At 56.6% G+C, this 25753-nt stretch overlaps 1 protein-coding gene across 2 annotated transcripts; it reads right to left on the minus strand.

The window, feature by feature from the left end:
* Positions 1-623: 623 nt before the first annotated feature.
* On the minus strand, positions 624-25544 carry LHX6 (LIM homeobox 6). Of its 2 annotated transcripts, none has more exons than XM_049711440.1 (10): positions 25286-25544; positions 24065-24136; positions 23491-23673; positions 23014-23135; positions 13913-14133; positions 11653-11753; positions 11341-11436; positions 10949-11123; positions 7068-7163; positions 624-2885 (listed from the first exon to the last, which is right to left on the minus strand). In XM_049711440.1, the coding sequence occupies exons 1-10, from the start codon at positions 25367-25369 to the stop codon at positions 2806-2808; spliced, it is 1230 nt and encodes a 409-aa protein (XP_049567397.1). In that variant the 5' UTR covers positions 25370-25544; the 3' UTR covers positions 624-2805. The 2 variants fall into 2 exon arrangements, with proteins under 2 accessions (XP_049567397.1, XP_004269303.1); XM_004269255.3 differs by having other exon boundaries at positions 7060-7163; positions 25286-25543.
* Positions 25545-25753: the final 209 nt, after the last annotated feature.

Below are 25753 nucleotides of genomic sequence, written 5' to 3' on the forward strand. Positions count from 1 at the left end.
AACATCTGGTGGCTGGCAGAAGGATGCGCTCTCCCACTCCCCAGATTACAGGGTGGCTCTGGAACCCGAGGAGGCCAGTATGAGACCCAGACTCATGTGGAAGCTGGAGCCCTGTGGCCCTGTCTCCCATCGCATATTCCCTTTCACTTCGCAGTATCAGATTCTCCCCCATCTCCCACTCAGGCTCCTCTGTGCCTCCCTCCCTGGTCCCCCAGCATCTCCTCCATTGAACTTATTTCCGTGAACCTCTCATCTAAGGGTACAGCTCAAACGCCCCCCTCCGTCTCGACAGCACGTCGGAGGGATCCGTCTGTCTCCAGCATTTGCTGGGCTGAGAGCCCCCCTTGGACCCTTTTGAGGCTGCAGGGCTGGCACGGGGCCCAGCAGAGCGCGGTCAGGAGTGGGACGGAGGACAGCAGCCAGCCTGATTTCCTACACAGCTCAGATTAGAGAAGAAACCCACCACCATGCCTTTACAACGCTCAGTTTCCTAGCTGGGAAACAGAACCAGTCTTAGAAGGGGTTTCACTGTCTAGCAGCCCAGATATTCTAGGGGCCAGGCCTGAGCCTGAGCCCTTAATCAGAGAGCAGGAAAGAAATGGAATTCCATCGTGCTCCGGATGTCAGTGCCAGCACTTCTACTTGCATTAACTTTATTTATTACACAAATAAGACATTTACAAAGCACAACATGAAAGGTATGTAACAAAACAGACATTGGTTTTACAAAAAAGTGCTTACAATTTTTTTCCGTGTGTGTGTGTGTTTTCCTCCTTTTGTTTTGTATTTAAATAAATAGTCTTGATGGCCTGTATGTTCCCAGGCTGTTCTAACAGGCTAGTGGAGACGTGTCTGAACCGCAGCATGCTACGACCGTGTGATCCACGCAAGGAACAGACCCTGGGGGGAGGCTCAAGGCAGAGTGGGTACTGGGTGACCCTGGGCATGGCTCGGCTGGCCACTGACCACGTCAAAGGAAAGATTAGAGCTCCCCAGTCACCAGGAACTGGGCCCAAGCTGCTCCGGTTAACATCAGCTCCAAGGGTAGGGCCAGGCACACTCTACTCACCAGGTGAGTTCTGAACCAAGCTGCACTGATCACATTCTGAGGGGTGTCTTTCCTTTGCCCTGAGTCAGCTGGAACTGTCTTTGAAAGGGAAAAGCAGCAAGCTCCCTTCTTGGGCTGCACCCGGGCCCAGCCCTCCTCCAGGTCCCAGAGTAAGAAGAGCATATCGTTTTTCACGTTAAGTGCCAACTTCAAGCATGTGGATTCCGAACCCTTATCCAGACTCGGCGAGATAGAGAGTGCTGCGATCGATTAGCGATGTCTGCCATGGGTGAAACGGGGGCAGCAGACACCTAGGTACCATGAACTTGCTTTCCCTGTCCTAGAGTCTCCTTCCGAAAGCAACGTATCATGTTAATCAAAGCAGGAAGGAGGACTTGGGCTGAAACATGCTTACTAGCAGCCTCTAGTGGGAAATGCATCAGGACACCCAAGTCATTCTAAAATTACAGGATTAGCCTGGGACAAACGGGGTCCCCTGAAAACATAAATCATGGTCTTGTGTAGGCCAAGCCCTTTTGTTTGGAGTGGAAGAGCTGCAGCGGGACAGGGTGGATGTGAGCACAGCTGTGTCTGGCCTGCGTTCTCAGGAGTGAGTGGGACTGGCTCTGGGCAGGGTTGGTGGGGAAGCCCAGAAGTGCTAGCTAGAATCCTGGGGTGCTACCACCTAGGCAGCAGGCACCCTCTCTCTACTGAGCCAGGGGCTGAGCCAGGGCCTGCCCCGCCTGGTAGCACCCCAGAAGTACACTCACCTAGGCAGCAGGCACCCTCTTTCTACTCAGAGGTGGGTCTAGAATGAAAGCTCTGCCCTTTCCCTGGGCTCTGTTCCCCAGCTCCCCCATGAGAGGTCCCCCCAAAGAAGACGTGGCCCAAGCACCCCCATCAGGAGTCAAGTAGCCAACAAGGGTCCCCAACTCTAACTTGTCCAAGCGTTCAGAAATGTCACCACACAGATCAAACACCACCTCTGCTATGTCTCCTGCACATATGCTGGATAACTAGGTGAAAGCAGGGTCCCCGACACACACCCCGAGTTTCCTCTGTCCTCTCCTTAAAATGGCTAGTACTTCTCCCAGCCCAGTGTGCCGCATCCTTCTCCTGGGCCTCCAAACCCATGGGGGTCCTTGCCCCGCCCCCTCCCCCCGGCCCCCGCTTTTCCCCCTGCCTCTTGGTCTGGGCAGGCCTCCATCTGTGCCCTATTGGGCCTCTCAGGGTTGGTCAGTGTCTCTTCTCTCTCTGAATTAACTTGACATAACCAGACAGATGGAAATGATAAAATTAGAACATAGCTTTCCTTTGGGGACATCCCACAAACACTGTAGAGTTTTCCAAACAAAAGCAACAGAGTGGATAACATTGGGGGTTGTCCGCTATTCAGAATTCAGAGATGGTTCCAAGGAAGTAGTAAATAAAGGCCAATATGGGAGGAAAGAAAACCTGTAAATTGGAAGGCTGTTGGCGTCGTGCGATTCAATTCGGCCTTTTGCTATTGTAATCAGCTTAAGTTGAAGACGACTCCTGTCTAAATGGGAAACACAGGCTGTTGTTTTCACCCCGGCTCCAAATTTCAGGGAGCTCTGCCTTCAGGGAGGAGGGCTCCGCGGTGCTCCTGGCGGGTTCTGGTTCTCGGCAGGAGAGGGGAAGGCCAGGCCCAGGGGCCCAGCTGGTGGTGGGCAGGATGGCGGATGAGGGGTGGAGCAGAGCGGGTGGATCCCTGGCAGCGGCTCGGACTCCGGATTTCAGCGGCTGAGGGGCAGCTGCCGGGCGCCCATGCTCAGATGCGGAAGTGCCGGCAGCGTTAGTACTGAAAAAGGATGACCTGCAAGAGGAGGGTGTGGGAGGGGGCTGAGCCAGGGCCTGCCCCGCCTGGTAGCGCCCCAGAAGTCCTCGAAGGCATGGAGAAGGAGGCGGGCCCAGGGCCCACATCTAGGTTCAAATCCTGGCGCAGACACTTACTTGCTGCGGGGCCCTGGGCAACTCACTCCCCCTCTCTGAGCCCGTTTCCTCATCTGTAAAATGGGGATGACACCACCTCTCTCTCAGAATGGGGAGGATCTGGTGAAATCCAAGAGCAGCAGCAAGTGTCTCCTGGGCACTGTACCCGGCACTGGGTACAGTGCACACTTGCATGATTTCACAGAAGCCGCACCTCAGCCCCACGAGGGTGTCCCACCACCATCTCCTCTTTACAGGGGAGGCTGCTGAGGCTGGGGAGGTGAAAATCAGTGAGCCCGCAATCACACAGCCAGGAAGAGGTGGACCCAGCACTGCAACCCAGGCCTAGGGTCTAGAACAAGCTCTCTTCATTAGACCCACTGCCTCTTCCTCTCCAGGCCACCCTGACATTTACCCGCGGTGCCTACCAAGCACCAGGCAACAGGCCAAGCCCTTCATGCAGCCAAGCACCTCGACAGGCAGGTGGCTCAGACACGCCAGGTGCCCGACACACAGTGGGTGTGTTCCCAGGTCTCAAAGAGAAAAGGTGGCTGAGCTGGGGTCCGGTCTGCCTGACTCCAGAGCCCACATCACACGGCCTCGCCCACTCACCCCACCTCCGGCCGTGCTCCCCTCCGGTCTCTGGGATGTCTGCCTGACTTTGGACTCTTCCGAACAGAAGCTCTCTCAAGAGGGGTGACTCTGAAAGACGCTTCCCCTCCATAAGCCTCAGTCTCTCCATCTGATCGATGACGGCCGGGCCCTGATTTCTAAGAGCCTTCCAAGCTCTGAACTGTGGGATCTGGGCCCATGACCGGGAATAAATGTGGTCCTGGGGCTTCCCTGGTGGCGCAGTGGTTGAGAGTCTGCCTGCCGATGCAGGGGACATGGGTTCGTGCCCCGGTCTGGGAGGATCCCACGTGCCACGGAGCGGCTGGGCCCGTGAGCCATGGCCGCTGAGCCTGCGCGTCCGGAGCCTGTGCTCCGCAACGGGAGAGGCTACAGCAGTGAGAGGCCCGCGTACCAAAAAAAAAAAAAAAATGTGGTCCTGGAAGCTCACAGGCAGGTGTGGCCAAATGATGATGTGGTGGAGGCGGAGGGTGCTACCCCAGATGCCCACAGCGCTGTTCTCCCGGCCAGGCCAGTGCTGGTCTTGATGAGTGGGTTCAGGGGGCTGCCCTAGGGGGCCCTGAGTCTCCTCCTCGCTAGGCTGGCTCAGGCCCGGAGGGACTTGGGAGAAAGCCCATGCCGTTCTGCACTGACTGGCCGTACACACAGCCCGCCAGGCTGGCAAGATGTGGACAGAAAAGGTCCCTGGCCGCTGGCAGGAAGGTCTGGCAGTGAGAGGGCGGAAGGTCATGGAGGAGGCGGAGACATTTTTCTGCAGAGCCGCTGGACACGAAGTTGGGGATATGGCCCAGCAAGAGAAAAACTCTGGCTCAGCAGCCAAACCCAGGGGCCAGAAAACTTCCACGACCAAAGCTGCCAGACCCCAGACCGGCTCATCCTTCAGGCTGAACCAGACATAACCACAGGCTTAGCTGAGAAACCAGGAGACGAGGGCTCGCCTCCAAGAGCTGAGCCCAGCCCTAATCTGTTGCAAGGCTCCCCTCTCCCCTCCAGATAATAGCTGCTCCCAGGCCCCTTGCTTGAAGGTGCAAGGCCTTCATTATGTGACCCCCTGTCAGCTCCCACCCCACCCAAGGCCTCAGCCGCACTAAACCCCCCACCATCCCTCAAATCCAGGTCCCTCCAAGCCTCCTTGCCTCGCACGGGCTCCTCGTGTCCCCTGCTTCTTCCCAAGAGCTGGCCACTCCCTCTTCTGAATCCTCGAAGGCCACGTGCATCCCTCACCGCAACTGCCCCGTCAAGCTGGAATGTGGCTGCCTGCCTCCTGCTCTAAGCCACCCACCCTCTCCCTGAGGACAGGGACCACGCCAGCTCGCCTCTGCAGTCCCGGTGCCAGGTCTGACAGGACAAACTCTCTCCCACAGGACGGGGGCAGCTCCGAGGCAGGCAGTCCTAGGATGGAGGCCAGCTGTACCCACGCTCACTGTGTGACCCTGGGCAAGCTGCTGCTCTGACTGAGACCCAGTTTCTGCACTTATGAAATGGCATCAACCATAGTCATCCTCCTAGGGAGACAGTGAAGGGCGAGGTCAGAGAGCGCGCTGTGTAAACTGTAAAGTGCGGCACAGAAGGAGGTCACTACCGAACCAGGCGGACTTCAGAGTCTGACAGACGTGCTGCATCCCCGGACAAATTCTGTCACCTCTCTGAGCCTCTGTTTCCTCATCTTTACCGTGACGATGCCATCCTCATATCCACAGGGTGACTGGGTGGCATCAGACAACACGTGTGAAGTGCTTCAACCAAAAGCAGCCCTTCCTGTATGACTATCTCGGAGGGGACGTTCCTGGGGCGTGCTCACCCGCCACTGGGGTCTGCGGGATGTGGGGCTGAAGATGTACTACCATTTACTTATAAACCTACTGGTCTTACTGGGCTGTCCGTACCTCCGCACCATCTACTTTCCCCACGGTACCCAGCACAGAGCCCAGCACAGAGCCTAGCACACAGTAGGTGTTTAATTAGGAGGCAGAGTAAGAGGGGCTGTCCTGGAGGAGTAGTCCCACCCCTGTCTGCCTGCCAAAATCACTGGGGCTGGGTATTACACCCGCAGATCCCGGGGTCCTGTCCCAGAACTCCCCACCAGCTCTCTAGGGGCGAGGCTGGGGAATCTGCATCTCTACACGCTGCCCAAATGATGCTGCGGCACATGAAGACTGCACTCAGCCCGAAGGCCTGGCCCTGCCTCCCTGGCCCAGCACACCCAATGACTCCCGGGGCTCCCTGCCTCTCCGAGGACCACTATAGTGATGCTTCTAAAAGAGGCCTCCAGGGCCCACCACGCTCCACACGCCTTCACCTGGCAGCCCAAGGCCCCCGCCTCTCACTCTGTTTCCTCCCAAGCCTGTGTGCCAGCAGCACTGAATTGCTCTGGGTTGCCTGAGAGCCGTGGCGGCTCATGCCTTCCCGGCTGAACTCTGAGGTTCAGACGTGCCTGCGTCCAGGAAGCCTTCCTGTGTCTCTCCCGAGCTGCGCCCCACCCCCCAGCTCCCTTGGCCTCTGCGTCACAGTTTGATCACCCTTTGGTGTAACTGTTGGCCTCCTCGAGGGCAGGGACTATGCCTTCCTCATCTCTGTGCTCCTGGCAACTGACTCGGGGCTCGCGGGCACAGTCAGTACATAGTGAATGTCGGCTGAATGAGTGAACGCATCAAGGCACAAGTTCTCATTCAGGCTCTGTGACCTTGAGCCACCTGGGCCTCAATTTTCCCGTCTCTAAAATGAGAGGGTGTCTGAGAGCTGTGGCTTTCAAGGCTCGCTGGGAAGTGTCTGGGAGCTGAGCCGGAGGTGAGGGCCCTACTCACTCCGCAGTTTCACCCAGAGCAGCTCCACCCCCTTTCATCTGCATCTTGTGTTATGGAAAAGAGTAAACAAACGGGTTCCCGGGCTTAAAACAAAGCTTTCAAGCCACTGGACTGGGCGATGTCCGAGCACCGTTCTGAGTGTCCAGTCCTAATGCTTGAGACAACTAGAGATCGGGTTCCACAAAGGAGGCCTTACCAGTTGACCACGGTCACTGGCTGGCCTGCTGTCCCCGGGCCCCACCAGCTCGGGATATTCACTCCCAACAGACAGGAATACAAAGGAGGAAGTAGGAGAAACCCGTGAGATGGTGGGAGGCGGGGTGGTGTGTGATATAAGCCCTCCTCGGGACCGCCAAGTTTGAGCAAAGTAACTAAATTCACAAATCTGAAAAAGAGAAGGCCAGCCATGGGCGGGCGCGCTGCGAGGAGGCTGGCCACGCGCACTGAACACACTGGCGCCTGCTTGAGGGACTACTACCTCAGGGGCACAGTGGGGGCCTGAGTGTCTGGGCAGAGGGTCTGCCACAAAGTGGCATGGTGCCTGCTCAGCGATGAGAATCCTGCCAGGAAGCCGTTCCTGGCAAGGTGGCTCTGACCCACCCAACCCAACCCAGCTCCGTTTACCTTCTCACCCCGGTTGGAGAGTGGCCCATCCATATCGGCTTTGAGGTGGACGGGGGGCGCGGTGTAAGGCAGCCGGCAGTGCACCTGCCCACACTGTACCTGACCTGTGGACGAAAGGATGCCTTGGAGCCCATCCCCCAGCCTCCATGCAGGATCCCACCAGCCCCAGGCTCGGTAGGCTGGAGCCCTGGGGCCAGTTTCACCTCTGCCACTTACCAGCTGGGTGGTCCTGGGCAAAATTTCAATAGGGTACCATTTTTCTACGTGAAATTCTTTATGAGCTATAAAGTGTTACACGATAACTGTCTAGCTCACTGATAAATAAACTCACAAATGAGTATGGACAGGCACCCCTATGTTCATAGCAGCACTATTCACAATAGCCAAGACATGGAAACTACCTAAATGTCCATCGACAGATGAATGGGTAAAGAAGATGTGGTACACATATACAATGGAATACTACTCAGCCATAAAAAAGAACGAAATAATGCCATTTGCAGCAACATGGATGGGCCTAGAGATTATCATACTAAGTAAAGTAAGTCAGAAAGAGAAAGACAAATACCATAGGATATCACTTATATGTGGAATCTAAAATATCACACAAATGAACTTTTGTGCAACAGAAACACATTCATAGACATTGAGAACGGACTTGTGGTTGCCAAGGGGGGCTGGGTGGGAGAGAGGTGGAGTGGGAATTTGGGGTTAGCAGATGCTAACTATTATATATAGAATGGATAAACAGCAAGGTCCTACTGTATAGCACAGGGAATTGTATTCAACGTTCTCTGACAAATCATAATGGAAAACAATATAAAAAAAAGAATGTGTGTATGTATATATATATATACATACACACATATATATGTATATATATATACACACATATATATGTATATATATACACATATATATATAACTGAATCACTTTGCTGTACAGCAGAAATTAACACAACATTGTGAATCAACATTGAAATTAAAAAAGTAAAAAAAGAAAAAGAAACGGATATGTACAGAACACCTCCTACACGCAAGGCTGTACCCCATCCATTAGAATCCTCCCTTGGTGCACTGTACCTTCTTATCTCCCAAGAATCACCAAGGCTTTACCCCCACACCCTAGAGGACTCTGCACTCATATGTCACCTTCTTTATGATGCTCTCCCTGACCATCCATTTACAATTGCAACCTAACACCAACCCTACCCTCCCTGTCATCCTTCTCAGCTTTATTTTTCTTCTTTAGCACTTACCATCATCTGACTTACTGTATATTTTTATTTTTTATTTGATATTATGTCTTTGCCAGCTGTAATGCAAGCTCCAATGAGGGCAGGAATTTTTGTCTGTTTTCTAGATTCTAGATCTTTGTAGATTTCCAGGATCTAGAATGAGGCATGGCATCTAATTTGTTGAATGGGTCTCTGTACAACATCTAAAATGGCGGTGGCGGGGGTGGGGGGAGTCCATCCTTATGTCTGACCCAAATCTCTCATGCTTCAGCCTCTTTACCACTACAGTGGAGAAGTCTATGGCCTTGCTCTTCTCTGCACTTCATCCTCTTTGGTCAGAGGCGAAAGAGCTCTGTACAGAGACTTACAATTGATATGTAACTTAGGACAAGTCACTGTTCCTTTCTGAGCCCCAGTTCCCTCGTTTGTAGAATACGGTGGTTGTATAAGATGGGGGATTCTTAACCTGGGGGGTTTTAGGGGTCCACAAACAGCCTGAGATTACATGGGAAACTGTGTGTGTGTGCACATTTCTGGAATCTGATTCCAAAGCTTTTTTTATCATATTCCAAGTTTGAAGGAACTTAGGAACCTGTGAATTTAGTAAACGGCGAAGAAGAGTGCTAGGGTGACCTTCAGTCATGCAGCAAGAGGCAGCAGGTCCAAACACCCTTGATGCCTCCTGCCCTGAGCTGGGTTCGCCTTAAGGGGAAAAGGAAAGGTTACCTCAGCCCCTTCTCTAGGTGTCCAAGACAGTTCTAGACTTGGCCGACAAACTGTGTGGGCAGAGTCCTGGCACAGCTCCGAAGGCCATGGCCCCACTCTCCACGGGGCCACCTAGATCCATTACCAACTCCACAGCAAGTGCCGGCTGGTGGCCCAGACTCCTGGTACCTAGAGAGCCCCTGGTCCTTGGCTCCTTTAACAGATGAACTAGATCAACAATGGGCTCTCTGCAGCCTCAACATGTCATTGTTTCAAAAAGAAAGGGGGAAAAAAGTCCCTCCTACTAAGCAGATGGTTCAGAAATGGAACAGAACAAAGAGACACTGTTTCCAACTGACAGCCTAGCGCGGTGAGCAGGGCTCTACACTCTCAGCTCCACCAACCAGAGCCACTGCCACCACCACAAGGGCAGCTAGTACTCATCCAGCACTTACTAAATGCTGAGGACGTTAAGTCAATGATCTCATGTGATGCTCGCAACACTGCTTTGAGATACGTATTCTTTCCGTTTTTTTAAAGGGCTTGGATTCTTACTGTCCTCATTTTTTACAGATGAGGAAACTGGAATTCAGGGATGCTAAGAAGCTTACCCAATGTCACACAGCTAGTAAGTGACAGGGACGGGATCCGAAGCCCCACAGTCTGATGCTAAAGCCCACATTCAATCATTAAGGAACCTGGCTCCCACTAACTTACTGTTGGCCCTTGGTTTCCTCATCTGTACAATGGGATGGTGATGTTTAGAAACATGTGGTAGGACAGTGCCTGGCACATGGCAGGGACTCAGGACACAGCTGTGCTCTCCCTGACCTCCCTTCTCTTTCCCTTGGAGCCGGAGAGGGAGGGTTTGAGTTTGTGGGTATGTTGTCATCACTGCTATATTTCTGGTCATGCCCAGCTTTGAGGAAACAATCAATAGAAACAACCTCAAAGGGAAAGAAAATCTGTGATAAGCACCTGCTCAACGGCAGATTCACTGAATGTCCATCCCCCAGAAATGCACAAGCCTACTCTCTCTCTTTCCCCCAGGTTCCTGCTCGAAGGTCACTCCACCACAACCTGCCACCCCCTCTCCACCACAGTGCTCAGTCCCCACTGACATGCCTGCCCTCCATCCTTTATTCGTTTATTCTCTCTCCCCCCTCTCCCGTCCTGCAGCGTGAGCCTTGGGAGCACACAGGCTTTGGTCTGTTGTGTTTTCAGTTGTATCCCAGAAGGCACTCAAAAAATATTAACTGAACACATGAGTGGATCCTCATAACCCTGTGAAGTAGGCATTATTAATGTCCCAGTTTACAGATGAGGAAACTGAGGTTCAAAGAGGTCAGGTGAATTGCCCACGGCCTCACAACCTTGGGTACTCCTGCCACCCTGGCTTTCTTCTGCAACCCCAAACGCACCCATGCCACGCTTTCTGCCTACATTCGGTTCCTCTGCTGCCTGCACCCCTATTTCCCCACTCCTTGTGTCTCACTAATTCCTACCTATCCTTCTGGTCTCAGCCCACTGATAGGCAACATCTCCAGACACTCCCAGCCAGCATCTTGACTACAGGAATCACCATAATTAACACCACACGCTCATCTATCTCGTACTGTTCCATGTCTCTCCCACCAGAACCCAGGCTCCCCAGGACAGGCCTTTAGCCATCTTGTTCTCTCCCTAGTCCCCGGGGTCTGCCACCGAGTGGATGTTTGGAAAGTATCAATATTTTTTGAACGGCTTAATGGCTTGCCTCTACTAAGGGTCGAGCTCCTCTAAGGCAGAGCCGGGGCACTTAACTCCTCTCCACAACCACTAGGTCCGAGGGACTGCGGAACCCTCGTCTGCACGCACGAGGCTCCCCATGCCTCCGCCGCCCACGAGCGCTCATCTACACCCCCCTCTCCCACAGGCCGGGCGACCAGCCTGTGGCGGTCACTTACTCTCAATGTAGCCGTGCAGGGTGACCATGCGAGCCCGCTCGGGGCTGCTGAACGGGGAGTAGTGGATGTCGTCGGACAGGGCGGAGGGGAGGCGGGACGGCGGCGCCCCGGAGGGCGGCACGGGATGCTGTGGTGTGTGCTTTTTATGACGCGCCCGGCAGTTTTGAAACCACACCTGGAACGACAGCCTCAGCAGCCTCAGCCTCGCGGAAGAGAGTCGGACGCACCGCCGGGGGACCCCAGGAGGGACTGCCTCGTCGCCAACTCAGGAAGGGCGGCCACGTGCGCCCCGAACCCGCAGCTCCGCAGCCCAGCTACGCGCTCGAGGGCCCACCCCCAAGGTCCCTAGGCCCCGCCCCAGACCCGAAGGCCCCGCCCACCCCCGGCCCCACCTGGATGACCCTTCGGCTGAGGCCCGTCATGTCCGCAAGCTTCTGCAGCGTCTGCGCGTCGGGGTTGTTGTCCTGCGCGAACTGCGCCTGCATAACCTGCCAGGCGCCGCGGGGCGGTGAGGCACGAGCCCGCCGAGGTCGCCAAGGCCCCGGCCCAATCAGAGGCTCCGGCCCGGAGGCCACGCCCCAGACAGCTACAGCCCCTCCCCGCCACCCGCGGGTCGGGCAGAGGGGCGGAGTCAGGAGGCCCGTTCAGCCCCGCCCACTCCGAGGCCCGGCCCACACCCGGCCACTCGCGGCCCGCCAAGGTACCTGCAACTGCTCGGCGGTGAAGGACGTCCGCGCGCGCTTGGCCGGCTTGGGCTGACTGTCCTGTTCCGAGGGCACTGCCCCCTCCAGCGTGAGACCGTTCCCTGAGGGCGACAGAAGTGGCTGACCACGCGTCCCCATCTCTTCTAGTGGCAGCCTGGAAAGGACGGGGGTGGGGGGAGCTGGTCCCTGGAAGTGTCGGGAGCGGAGTGGGCTGGGAGGGGGGATCCCAGGGTCCTAGTCCCTGAGCTCAGTCTTTGGGGAAGGGGCTTCCACTTCTGAGCGTCTGCTCAGTACCAGACGCTTCTCTTTCGGTGTGCCCTTTATGTCTCACAGCCCTGAGCACGGGCGACATTATCCTCGTGTTACAGCGGAGGAAACTGAGGTTCAGAGAGAAGAAAATCCCAGCTCTGGACCTTTCGACTGGTATTCTGACAGCTGGCTGACTCTAGCGCCCCAAATTGGGCTCCCTCCTTGATAAACTGGGGAAACCAAGGGCTGGCGGAGATGGGAAGCAGGCAGGTTACAGAACTGTGATCCTAATTTTGTAAAAACGGATGGGAGCAAAAAAGGTTGGAAGGATATACACCAAAGTGTTCGCAGGAGGGAGTGCAATTATGAAGACTCTACTTTCAATGTTTCTGCAACTTTTGAAGTTTTTTCAACAATCACGTGTCTCATCACCTTATTTCTCTAAGGTTTAACTTTGTTAACTGGAGTATACGTTAGTTATTCTCTTTCCATTTACATTACTTTTATAATCACACTAAATGTATTCCCATTGGTTTTTAGTACCTCATTTTTTGCAATGCAAAGGTAATAAGATGCTCCTTGCCAAAACCTCAGAAAATTCAGATAAGCACAAAGAAGAAAATAAAAATCTCCAGGAATTCCACCACTGTTCATAATTTTTTTAATTAGGAAAAACACTAAACAAACACTCCAACATACAGACATAGAACGAAATCTGGGAAGACAGACACTAAAATATGAGGGGTGGTGGCATTCGAAGTGGTCTTTATTTTCTTCTTTTTGCTTAACCATCTTTTCTTAATTTTCTATAATGGGCATGTGTGTGTTTAAGATTAAAAAGTAAACCAGTAGCCAAAACTGAGGGCTGGTCAGTAAAGGAGTCCTGAGGCCATAAGCCTTCAGGTTCCCTGCGTGGTAGGAGTCTGGAGGCAGGCCTGACTGAGAGCTGGAGTGTAATTGGCAAGGTTGTGACTAGGGGTAGTCCTGGTTGGTCCAGGTATGGAAGGAGCCTGGAGTCACTCCTGAGCCATGGTGTGGGGGAACCTCTAACTCCTGGGCTTCCATCCCAGCTCCACAACTGACTTGCCCAGTTACTTGCAGGCAACTTCAGAGCACCCCAGCTTCACTTGCTCCCCACCTAGACCCACTCAGCCCTGATCCTGGCTGGAGAAAGTGATGGCTCTGCTGTGGCCATGGCCAAGAACACTCTGGGGACGTCCAGACTAGTTCCTCCTCAGAGGCACTGGGGATGGGGCAGACACTTGATGACTCAGCCCCCATGATCCCAGGAAGACCTGGACCCTGTCCCTGAGCCTAAGTGTCTTGGGAAATCACAGTATCAGAGCCAGAAGAGATTTAGGGATCTTTCTAGTCCAATATCCATCTTGAAACTAGGGAGACTGAGGCCCAGAGAGAAAAGGAAACTTTGTATGTCAGCACAACACGCCAGAAGCAAACCTGAAGCTTGGGTCTCCAGACTCAAAGGCCTCTCTCCTTACAGTCCAGGATGAAAACCCCACCCCCAAATCCCTGGCCTGTAGCTGCTGCGGTGGGAGTTGGGAGAAGAGGGTCACTTCATCTCTCGCAGACGGGCCCAAGCCTGGTTCCAGGAAACTGGAGGGGATGAGCCTCCAGGCCAACCAGAGCTGTCCAAAGGTGGAGTAGGCTGCCCCATTATGAGAATCATCTCTAGGGTTCACTGAGCGCCTCTCGGCTTCACAGCACATCGGCTCATCTAGCTTTGAGGTGTCCTACCATCAGCCCCATTTTACAGATTAGGAAACATAATTTGCAAGGACCGGCTGTGACTTCCAACTTTCAAACAAATGGTGGAGCCAGAAGCGGCCAGATCTGTGTGCAGCCCCACTCCCATGCTGCCTGCAGGTGATAAAGGGGGCAACTGGCTCTAGCGAAGTGTGGGTAGTCCCTGGGGTGCTGGGGGGGGTGGTCAGAGAAGGCTGGGGAGCTGAGGGGCGGCCAGTTTCGGGGCGGGGCGGGGCGGGTTGGGTACCGTTCTCGGCGGCCCTCTTGAGATTCTCAATCATGGTGTCGTAGTGGATGCGGCAGAGCACCTTCTCCTCGACCAGGCCAAACTCCTCGCCCGTGGACAGCTGGCGCTTGCACGAGAAGCAAGCGAAGCAGGCCAGGTGGTAGGCATTGCCGCGTGCCCGCCGGACCCAATCGCTGGCGTAGATCTGTCGGCCGCACCTTGCGCACTTGGTCCCAAATCGGCTGAAGGACACGGGGTGGGGGTGGGGGGCGAAGGGGAGGGGGTGGCGAGGCTCAGACAGGCCATCCAAATCCTAGTGGCCCGGCCGTGCCCAGGTTCCTGAGGAACTTCACGCGTGCATTTCCCTTTGCCTGGATTCACCACCCCCTGCAGCCAAGTCCCACCTAGAAGGCAAGCTGGTAGGTGGTTTTTATTTTCTTCCAGGTGCTTTTCTGAGTTTTCCAAATTTTCTTCAATGATCACTTAACATTTGTATATAGTACTAACCTGCTCATTAAAATATAAGTGTTAGGGAAAATTTAATAGTAGTAATAATATAGGCAGATTTATGAGCACTTAACCACTTGCCCAGCAAGATTCTAAGTGTTTTATGCTGATCGTCCCAAGCAATCTTCATTTTGCAGATGAGGAAAACGGGGACCAGAGAGGTAAAGTAACTTGCACAAGGTCACACAGCTTACAAGGAGAGAACTCCTAGCCAGTATGACTCCAGAGGTGAATAAACTGTAACCCAGCTGTAGAGAAGCTCAGAGTTTCTTGGAAGCATAGACAGATATGCCCTTACTAGCTTTGTGACCCTGGGCACGTTGTTTAACCTCTCTGAGTTCTCATTTTCCTTGCCCTGAGCTGAACTAGGTGACAACAGCAGCTACGGCTATTTGTTTAATGCTTTGTAGTCTATTAAGTAACCAGCTAGTCCCAGACTCTGGATTCCTGTGTCATTCTAACAAGACAAAAAAGCCCAGATCAAATGCCCCACTCTCCCTTAAGCCTTCCTTGATTCTGCTTCTTCCCCTTCTCCCTCCCCCTTTGTGGTGTGGCTATTTGGGTGTGGCTGCCTCCACCACCAGACTGGGAGCCCCTCCAGGAAGCAGCAGTCTGATTTGCCCTGTCCCAGAAGTCAGCCCAAGGCCTGTCCCCAGAGCACCAGGGAGAATTTGTTCTTGAAGTGAATGACTCACTCTGTGACCCTGTCCGGACCCTCTGAGCCTCAGTTTCCACTGTTTCAGGGAATGGTGCTTTCACCCATCCAGCCTCTCAAGCTTAGACACCTAAATCATACACTCCTCCCTCTCCTCCATCCCCCATCCAACCAATCATCAGGCGCTGCTGGTTCCCTTTCCTAAGTATCTCTGGGACCCATCTCCTCCTCGCCACCGCCACCACCACCCTCCTAAACCAGGCTCCCACCATGCGCCCCTCGCTGCCAGTCTCCACACCCATCCTCCACGTAGTGGCTACAGGGAAGTTTCCAGCAGGCACACTTTACCCTGTCCGCTGCCCTGCTTAAAATCCTCTGGTGGCTCCACTCTACCCTCAGGATCTGGTCCAAGATCCTTGGGAGTTTACAAAGCTCAACAGACCACATCCTCTCTGGCTCCTCTCCTCCCTAACCTTCCCCAAGATCCCTCACCCTACACTCAAGCATGAGCCCCAGTCAGCTACAGTGGAAGGTTGGTTCCAGGTCTTATGGCCCCCTCTGAAGCACTTTCCCACCCCAGGCCTTCGCACAGGCTGTTCCCTCTTCCCACCCTCCCCCTACACCCCCAGTCCCACGGCTCCCAGCACCACCTTCTCAGCAATGATCACACTGGTTTGTAAATGTCAGGTTTCTTGGCTCTCCCTTCCACCCCTGGTATTCCTGGGAAAGGAGCTAGAAGATTTGCCTCTGTGTCCCCAGAGGCACATTTCCACCCAAAAGAGCACTCGGAAATGCCTTTGAGTGCGTGGAGGAACCAGCCCAGCAAATGCGCCCTGGTTACAGCCTCGCCTGCCTTGGCAAATGCAAGCAACTGCCGGTTGAATAAACGGTCTCGGGTTGAACTGAGTGCAGCAGAGCGGAGGCCTCTGCCAGCCCCGGCTCTAGAAGTACCCCCAGTGCCATGCCGCTCTGTCAGACAAGGAGCCCTAGGGGACCCTGTCGGCGGGCGGCGCGGTTCGCTCAGGCAGCGCTGCGCACCTTTGCGGGTTCGGTCAATTGCCTCCCAAACAGAAGTGGTTCCCGACCCCGGAAATTCGGCTTCCCCGGCACAGCCCGCCGTCTCCGTTCCCAATCTCTCAGTAAAAAGGAGAGGAAACCGCTTTGCCCACCGGAGCCTCCTCCCGCCGAGGGGCCGACCCCAAATTCCGAGGTCCGGCTCAGGATTGGGAGAACTTCCAGGCCTCTGAAGGGAGGAAGAAGGGCCAGCCGGGTGCAGAACCCTCGCTGCGCTCCAGCGTCCTGGGGCGCAACTCTTTAATTGCATCCCCCTCGCCGCAACCACGTGAAATGGGGACTCTGGCACCCAATTTGCACACGTGGAATCGGAGGTTCAGGGTGGACAAGTGACTTCGCCAAGACCACACGGAGTGTGGGGCAGGGGTTGAGGTCCCCTCCGAAGTGCAAAAAGAACCCCTAGAACCTGCGAAAGCAGCCGGACGGGAGATGCGTAGAGTTGAATCCCGGTGTATGAAAAGGAAAGGGGCCTGGTCTGACCGAGTCGCAATCCCCACTCCGGGCCTTGGGACCTGGAAACTCCCGCGCGCAAGGCATTGGAACCCTCAGGGTCCGGTAAGCTGGGAGTGCGTTCCCAGGGAGTTGAAAGGGCCGGGAGGCGAAGGTCCGGGCCCTCAGAGGCCGGCAGGAGCCGTTGCGTCTCCAGCCTGTCGTGTTCCGGGATCAGTGCGCTGAGCCAGAGTGTAACATCTCGGATCCTGGCGCTTGGCTCTGCGGGATGCCTCGTTCTCGGCCAAGACGCATCCAAGACTTCCCGCGCATCCCTGATCTTCCCGCTCCACGAGCCCCGACGCCCGGGCGCGTTCTGCGCCTACGCTGGCGGCTCACAGTGCCCTCATCCCCTTGCTCTGAGGCGGGAGCCGCTAGCGACCTGTCAGCAACTTTCTCACCCTCCGCGTGTCACCCTAAATGCCAGGAGCTGTCCCCAGCTCTAGGAGCTCCCTGCGCTCGCCGTGTCTCCGCCCAGTCAACGAAATCATCCTCCCGCTGGATCCTTGGATGGAGTTAGGGGGTCGTTTTGCAGTTTTCGGGCCGCTCCTGAAGCGTGTCCCCCACCCGGGGAAGGGGTCAGTGGCACAAACAAGGGGCACGAGGAGGCTTACAGATCCAGGCTCTGACAAACCGACAGACTCCTTCCCAGGCGGGCTGCGAGGCCCGAGCCGCCGGATTCCGGAAGCAGCGAAATCGGCGGCGGAGACAACGAAACTTCAAGAAAGGGGTGTTCGGGAGCTGCGAAGGGAGCGCCAAAGCGATTAGGGGGCGCGGCCATCGCCCGCCACCCCCAGTCTTGTGCGCGCCCCTCCCTGGGTCCCCGCGCGCGCCACGGGGCAAAGGCTCAAAGCACAGAGGCGCTTTGAGGATGGAGAGATGTTGGACGGAGGCTGCGCATCCTGGTAACTGCTGGAAGGAGCGGAGTGGGCCACGCGCACCGCCTTGCCCAATCTCCCCGGAGCAGGGAACGGAGACATCTGGGTGCTAGTGGCTCCGCAGAGGGAGCTGTGCGCCACTGACCAAGTCAGGCTCGCTCCCCCGGCCTACCTCTCCTGGATACCGAGTAAGAGCTCGGAAGTCATTGGTTGGGCGAATGAGCCTCAACGAAAGAGCCCATCGGAATTTCACTGCGACCCCTGCCCATTACTAAGCTACCCCTTTTCTGCATGAGGAAACCGAAGCTCAGAGTGGGAAGGGCAATGTTAATTAAGAAGCTAGGGAGCCAAGGCGGTGCCACTCAAACCAGGCTTCCCTTGTTTTGTGTTCGGGACGCTCGCTTGAGGGCCTTAGAGCGAGTCTATGAAGCAAACTGGGGGGATCAGAGGTGGAGTCCTTCCTATTCCTTCTGCTCCTCCCCTTCCCGGCAAACCATTCGGAGAAGCAGCCAGAAACAACAGAACCAGCAACTAAGAGGTTAAAACGGCCCACTCCTCGGAGGTCCCAGCGCAAGGCCCCTCCCCGAACGCCTCTCTCAGCTCCCCCAACATCTGTCCCCCAACAGCTGGCGGACACTGGGCTGCTCTCTGCCGCGGTGGGGGGCGGCTTCCCAGCTCTGAACCTCCCGGGGTACCCTAGCTCCGGGGGAGGGGGTGGGGTTCTCCCGCTGGAGTCCGAGGTCTGAGCGTGGGTTCGGGGCAGAAGGAGGGAAAGAAGGCTGCGGGCTTGTCCTAAGTGTCTCGTGCCAAGCTGGGGACAGCAGTAGGTAGGGCCCCTCCCAGGCCCAGCCCGGGGCACTCTCTGAACCCCACCCGCATAAACACAAGGAGAAGCAGTTAACCCGTTACTCCCCACTCGCATGGTCAGGAGGCAAGAGGGCTAGAGACCCTGGTGACCCGATCCTGGCAAAGTTGCTCCAGTCACTGGGACTCTGAGGTCACTTCACTCCAGCCCTAGTACTCCCAGGGCCCACCATGGAGAGTCACACAGCACAGCAGGTGCTCCCTGTGGGAGCCCTAGGGCCACGGGGGGTGGGGGTGGGGGGAGGTGGCCTTTGCCATTGCATGGGCCCCACCTTGCACAGGGTGTCTGCTGACATGTCTCGGCTATAAAAGAAAAGTATTGAGTATCTAGACCCAGGAATGGTGAGTCAGGCAGCCCCGGGGCTTATCGCAGTTCTGCCGCTTATTAGCTGTGTGACCTCACCACTCAGGGCCTCAGTTTCCCCTCCTATAATGTAGGGATTATGACAGTAGCCTACTCACAGGGGGAATCTGAGGAGTCAATGACATAAAACAATGAGATGTAAAGGGTTAACACAGCTCCTGGCTTAGAGAAGAGCTCCGTAAGGTCTCCTGACAGTGTCCTCGTCCCTGTCTGGTCCCTTCTTCCACTCTCTCGCTGGTGGGACCCGGGGCACAGCACTTTCCACTCTCTCAGGACATCACCTCCCCCACTCTACAATAGGCAAGACGCTTCAGGAGGCCAGGAGCTTGAAGGGCACTGCAGACCAGTCCGTGCCTGCCTTTGGGGGGCGGCAGCCACAGGTTGGTGGGCAGGAGGAAGCTGTCTGGGGTTTTGATTGCTGAGGGCAGTGGAGACATGAATGCCCCAGAAAGGAACGCTATTTTACCCCCAGGACTTTTTTTTTTTTCACTTCTTGGAAGAAAATAAAAAACAGTCTTAAACCCAAAAAAGTGAAGAAATTAAAAGCAATACACATTTTCTTGGTGGTAGTTTTTTTTTTTTTTTTTTCTGCTAGGACTCAGGGGGTTAGGGGAGGTGGGAATCTGGTTGAAGCCACAAAGGCTGGTGAGGTCCCTCTTTGGATGGCAAATGGAGAAACTGAGGCAGAGAGGTCCAGCGACCTCACACTGAGGACACACAGCCAGTGGAAAACCAATCCCTTCCAACAATGCAAAGCCAGGAGCAGCATTGGACCCCTGGACCACCTCCCCACCCAGGCTCTGCAGCCTCCTGCCCCGATGAGCTTGGAGTGCCTTCCTAACTTCTAGCTTCCTGAGTCCCCAACGCTGCCAGCTCTGCCAAAGGAGATGGAAGAGGGGTCTACAGGCCAGTGTCAAGGAGGAGCAAGATAGGGGATAGAACTGAGAGGAAACGTTTCCCTGGGGAATAAGACCAGAGCCAGAGGACCTCGGAAGCTACCAGTGCCCCCTCCAGGGGGTCTTGGCCACTTCCTCCCTCCCTGCATCCTGTCCAGAGATCTTGGCCTCTCTTTGGGGTGAGCGCTCCAGTCCACTTCCCATCAGACTCTCGACCTTGGGCTTCAGGAAACAGAGGGCTAGAGGATCTGAGCGCTCAGCCCTTCCCTGAGCCCCAGCTCTAGAGAGGGGCTCTGTCTCCCGTGCTCCCATTCCTGCTCTCTCCAGGAGGGGCTCCTTCACAGCAGCCGCCCAGAGCCTGGGCTGCCACGCGGGGCACTCAGTAGTCCCCGCCTGGCGCTCCGCCTGCTTTTTTCTCTCCCTTTCTGTGGGTTTTATTACTTTTGTTACAGGTGGGGCTGCCAGGGATGAGTTATGCCTGCAGGGAGACCTGGCTGGGGGAGAAATGATCAGAAGAGCCACAATTCTTCTCTCATCCCAAGGAATGTGAGCTTTTATTCTCTCCATTTTCTTAACCAAAAATCTGTTTTAGTTTTGCTTTGGGGGCTCTTGTCACTGCTGGAAAAGGATTAGCGTTCAGAACCTGCAGCCCAGAAATGGCCCATCCCCATCCTGGCTCCCCAGACTGCCTGAGGAAATGCCATTAGGGGATTATGTCTGGAATCCTGTCACCAATGGTGACAGTGGTGACATCCGTAGCACCTACACTTTAGGGAGCCTCTGCTGAGCCTTCCTCCTTTCACTGGCCTCCTTGGCAGCCCAGAGAGATAACCCTGGTAGGAGGACACTGAGGACAGAAAGATGCAGGGATTTGCCCAAGGTCACACAGTGATCAGGGCTGGCCTGGTGGAGCCTGGTCTCTGTGTCTCCACAACAGCTGGACATCCCATTCCCCACCCCACCGCAGTGGGAAGGGGGACTCCACAGCCGGTGAGGTGCTGAACAGTGAGATCAGGATCTGAGTTTTGACTAAGCCTTGAAGGTCTAGGAAAGCACGTCAACCATGGGGGCTTGGTCCAGCCTGGACATGAGCTGGGGCTGGAGCTGCAGCAAGGACATGTGGCTCACAGGGTGGCAGGTCTGTCCCCACCAGGAGAGCAAGGAGAGGGGGCCAGGCCTGCCTTACTCTACGAGAAGAGGCCTGCTGGGTTTCCCAGGCCTCAGCCATGTCCCTGGATAGCTGATGAACCCAAGGAGCCCTGAAAGAGTAGCTGGCTTGTTTTTCTTTTTCTTTTCTTTTTTTTTTACCAACTGGAGTCAGGCCTAGAGTAGGGCACTGGCTACACAGGGACCCTAACCTCCCTCTCCTGCCCTGGCCAGCTAAGTGTCAGATGGGACAGTGGAGGGGAGACATCACACTCTGGTTACACACCACACAATGATAAGCCCGCTCTCACATACACACACACACCACAGCCCACATCCACATCCACAAATCCACATTCACCTCACACCGTTGAGCCCCCAATGCCTGGGTTAAGGCTGTAAGCAGAAATGCCCCCTCAGAGGAGGGCTGTGTGGCGGTATGGGGAATGAAGGGATTTCAGAACCCTCACCTGCTCACCTCCAGATCCCAGTCCAGATGTGAACTTGTCCTGACCACCTTGCACAACACATACACACACACACACGTGCACACGCGCACACACACACGGTCCCGACATTCACACAGCCACACACTCTCTACACTCACACATAAACTAAAAGACAAATGCTTGTTGTAAAGGAACACCTACGCTGTCCACACACCCCTCACCCTGCTCAGTGACACATTCCCCCAGCGCCACTGCACAGATCCGGACAAGACAGACACACAAGCATCCTTGAGTCCCATGAGTCCCAGGCCACCTGGCAGAGCCGCCCCTCCCCATGCATACCCCAGCTGCACTGCCACTCACAGCCATGCACCAGGAAGAGTCCGTTTTTTCGAACCAGGCTTCCTAAGGTTTCCTTAGAGTACCCCAGCCCCCAATGCTGCTAGCTTCTTCCTAGATTCAAGGTCCTCTCTTTCCAAGTTCCCAGAGACTCAATGCCGGGGAAGGGGGCGGCACTGCCTTCTACTGCATCCCCTGACTCAGGGGATCTTTCTGGGGCTGGGGTCTTCCCAGGGAGACTGAAGCCATGACGTCTCCCGAGGCAAGGATGGGAAGGATGTCGGCGGACTGGGGAAGGGGGTGGTGGTGGTTATAGGGGAGTAGCTTTCTCCACTTCCTGAGAAAGCCCTTGGGAACAGGCGTGCGGCCCAGGAACCAATCTCACTCTGCTCTCTTTGGACTCCGTAGGCCCGCTGGACGGGCTTCAGGCCTGCTTCACGCTTCCCACCGGGATCGAGCCGGCAGCCGCTGCTCCTCTGACCTCGCAGTGACCTCGACCCCGTGACCGGGTCAGGCCCGAGCTGCGCGGTGAGAAGCCAAGCGCAAGCGACGGAGAAGCGGCGGGAGGACTAGCCGGGCTGCTGTTGAGGGCTGAGCGGCGGGGACGCGGCACCGCGGCACAGAGAGCGCAGCCCAGGGTGATCCTACTCGGGGCCCTGGCTACGACGCCCGACTCCCCCTTCCTGTGCCGGCGGCCCAAAGTCAGAGCCTAGACCCCAGAGAGGCTGAAGCCGGGGCCCGAAACGACGACGGAGCTGGGACTGGAACAGGCACCTGGGATGCAGGCAGAACCCAGACTCGAAACACTATACTCGAGCGATGCCGGGGTCTGAGTTGAGGCGGAGCCGGAGACCGAGGTCGGGAGTTAGATCGATGAGCTTGAATATGGGTTCGGATCCGAGACCGATGCGAGGCTAGTGCTTGGGGACGGACCAGACTCGAATCCAGCCTCGAACCCGGCCGGGGTAAAAGCCGAGACCAGAGCCAGGGCAAGAGTCTGGAGCCCAGCTCAGGGTCCTGCCCGGGAGAGACGCCGGCTTGGCTGGAGTAGGAGTAGGGTTGGAACCCAGAGCCGGAGCGCACCGGAGATGCAGCCAGGTCGGCTGGGATACGAGCGGATCGGGGCAAGACGGGGACATCAGAGCTCGACCAACGCGCTGGAAGTCGGAACTTGAGCCTGAGACTCGGGCAGGATCCGAGACCGAGCCAGAGACGCGACCAAACCCGAGTGGGCCACAGCAACCGGAGGCGGATCAGCGGCCCGAACCTGTGCTGGCACCCGCGCTCGGCCTGGAGCTCCTGGTTCGTGGCGCTGAGAGCCGGTGGGCTGGGCCCTCGCGGCGCGCCAGAGCATTCGGGACACGGGGGCTCCGGAGCCAGAGACAGCGCGTCGCAAAGGCGGCCTCCGCGCGCCGGTGGCCTGCCTGCGGCGACATTGCTGGCCCAGCGGCCGCAGCCTACCTGAAGTAGTCCATCTTGCAGAAGATTTCCTTGTTCTTGATGTAGCAGCTGTTCTGCTGCCTCAGCGACGTGCGACACACGGAGCACTCGAGGCACCGCACGTGCCAGATGAGGTTGTTGACCTGGGGAGGGGGTGGAGATGGGGGGCGGCTCAGTGCGGGCCTCTTTTCACGCCCGGCCCCAGCCTCCCCGGCCCCATTTGCAGACAGATACGCCAGAGCTCTGAAGGTTCATGGGACTTCCACCAGTTTTCTTCTGTAACACAGACTCAGGGAGGTAGAAATCAACTCTGCCCATTTTTCAGACAGGAACCCGGGAACGCAGAGAGACGCTACGATTTGCCCGAAGCCACGCAGTCAGGCAGGGATGAGCCAGGTTTCGAATTTAGTGGACCTGGCGCCGGCGTCGTTTCCCTACAGTCCTCTGGGTTGCAACCCACACCCCGCCAACACACACAACACTCCGCCCCTGTCTCACCTTGAGCAGATATCGGTCCAGGATCTCGAGGCCGCAGCTGGAGCAGATGTTCTTGCCGGCAGACGGCACGGAGGAGGCGGCAGAGGGCGGTGAGCAGACAGATGGCGTGCTGGGCGTACAGGGAGAGGCCCGACCCTCGTCCTTGTCCAGAGGGCCTGCCAGGGCCTCAGCGTCCGACTGAGCCTGCAGTGGGGAAAGAGGGAGAGCCGCGCTCTGAGCTGAGGGCTAAGCCAGGTGCCCAGCGTTGCTGCTGCCTCGGAGACAAATCTGGGGCCTCAGCGAACCAACTAACAACGAAATGCCCCCGAAACGACAAGCCGCGGGCTACAGGACAGGAATGGAAGGGCCTACTGGAGAGGACAGGACGGCTCGAACTTTTAGCACGCGCTTCCTAGGTGCCAGGAGCGGTCAAAGCTCACATTCCCGGCCAGAAAACCGAGGCTCAGAGAGGGGCGGCGCCCTCCGGCAGTCCCCCAGCGCACGGGCAGCTGTTCGGGGCCGGAAAGCCGGGTCAGCTCCCCAGGGCCCGGCCGCCGGGAGACCGGGGACCGAAAGCAGGGCCGAACGAACTCACCATGGCGGGCGGCGCGGTCCCTTCAAGGCAGCGGGTGGTCGCTTTGCAGCCGGACCCTGGCTGGGCCATCACCTGGGGGAGGGGGGAGGGAACGCAGGCGGCGGCGGCTGCAGAACTGGCTCCGCGCAGCCTGAGCCCAGCGCCTCCCCGCGCCTGTTATATAAACCGGCGCGGAACAATGAGTCCTAACTTTGTAGTGGGCATTTAAAGCCCTTCCCCACAAAAGCGGTGTCTCTCTAATGAAGCAATTTGAATTTGGATTGGATTTTTTCCCTCTCTCTCCCCCTCTCCCTGCACTTAACCCGTGGCTCTTGAAGTAATCGCTTAGTTCCCTTGCAATACAAGCCTCTGAGGGGGAAAAAAAACACGCGCACACATACAAACTACCTGCAATTAGAAATTGTCGTGAATGCCCAAGATAAGAGGTAGCCAGAGTGTCAATTCCAACTGTCAATCAGTGAGATCCATCAGGCCGCCCAAAGAATTGCAAATTTGATTTTTTAATGGTAGTAATTAAAAATCGAATTTTTTCTCCCTCCACCCACCCCCTTCCTCGCTCCCTTCTCCTCCTCTCGACACAAAATGCAAAAAGGAGAAAAGAGAGAAAGAAAGAAAAGAAAGAGATGGGGGGTGGGCGCTTGAGGAAAATAAAACCGGGAGCGTTGGGAGCACCAGCCCGTCCACCCCGCGCGCGCGGCGAAATCGGTGCGGCGATACCGACTCGGATTCAGGCGCCTTTCGCGGGCCAGTCGGAGGGAAACCCAGAGCAAAACAGGGGCTAGATCGGGGCCGAAACGGGACCAAAAAGAGAAAACGGAGACGTCCAAGAAGGGGAAAAAGCACCCTCCAGCCCCTCGGAGCGCCCGGGACCGGCCCCGCGCCGAGATTCTCAGCCTTGCGCCCGAACAACCCCCGGCGCATTGGCGCTATCAGCGCCTATTCAGACGGACAATACCCGCCTCGCCTCCTCTTGATTCGCCTGTGTCTTTGCTAAATCGCTTTTTGAGAAATTCCATCAAAATTTGCATAATGTGTTCCCGCTTTCCGCGACCCCCCCTCGCGCTCCTGCATGCTCACACACTCACATACACACACTCCCAAGCGCACCCCGGCACCCCTCCGCTCTGCGGCCGCCCGCCACCCGGCCCGGCCCGGCTGGGTCTCGGCCCCTGTCCGACCCCGGTCCGGACAACTCACCCACTCGCTCTCTCGCTCGCTCACCTGGTCGGTGGCGGGGCCGCCCTCGGCCGGCAGCCGGCAGCCCTCGGGCAGCGCCGGGGCGGCGTTCTCATGCTTCCAGTACATGGGCCGGGGAGCGGCGGGCTCAGCGGACGCGCAGCGCGGAGAGCCGCGCCAAGGGGGGCCACGGCCGCAGCGGGAGCAAAGGCTGAAGCAGGAGCTGGAGGAGAGCGGAGGCGCCGGCCCCGCCGCCCCGGGCCCGGTCCCAGCCGCAGCCTCCGCCCCCGCCCCGAGCCCCGGCCGGTACGCAGCCCTGGCCTCCCTGGCTGCCTCCGCCGCGCTCTCGGAAGAAGGTCCCGACAAACTTGGAGAGGCCCCCGCCCCCTCCTTCTTCTCCTCCTCTCCCTCCTCCTCTCCCTCCTCCTCTCCCTCCTCCTCTCCCTCCTCCTCGTCCTCCTCCCCCTCCAGCTGCGGCGGCGGCTGCCCTGCCGCTGGAGCCCCGCTCGGTTC

This window comes from Orcinus orca, chromosome 6 (genome assembly GCF_937001465.1).
Source record: "Orcinus orca chromosome 6, mOrcOrc1.1, whole genome shotgun sequence".
Classification (NCBI taxonomy): Eukaryota; Metazoa; Chordata; class Mammalia; order Artiodactyla; family Delphinidae; genus Orcinus; species Orcinus orca.

Bases quoted from the DNA above. Each gene is read 5' to 3' on its own strand.
- LHX6 (XM_049711440.1), bottom strand. From the start codon at position 25,369: ATGTACTGGAAGCATGAGAACGCCGCCCCGGCGCTGCCCGAGGGCTGC. The intron at 23,136-23,490 runs GTGAGACAGGGG...CCCCCTCCCCAG, and splicing joins TGGACCGATATCTGCTCAAG to GTCAACAACCTCATCTGGCA. The intron at 2,886-7,067 runs GTGAGAAGGTAA...CTCCTCTTGCAG, and splicing joins TGGGCCACTCTCCAACCGGG to GTCATCCTTTTTCAGTACTA.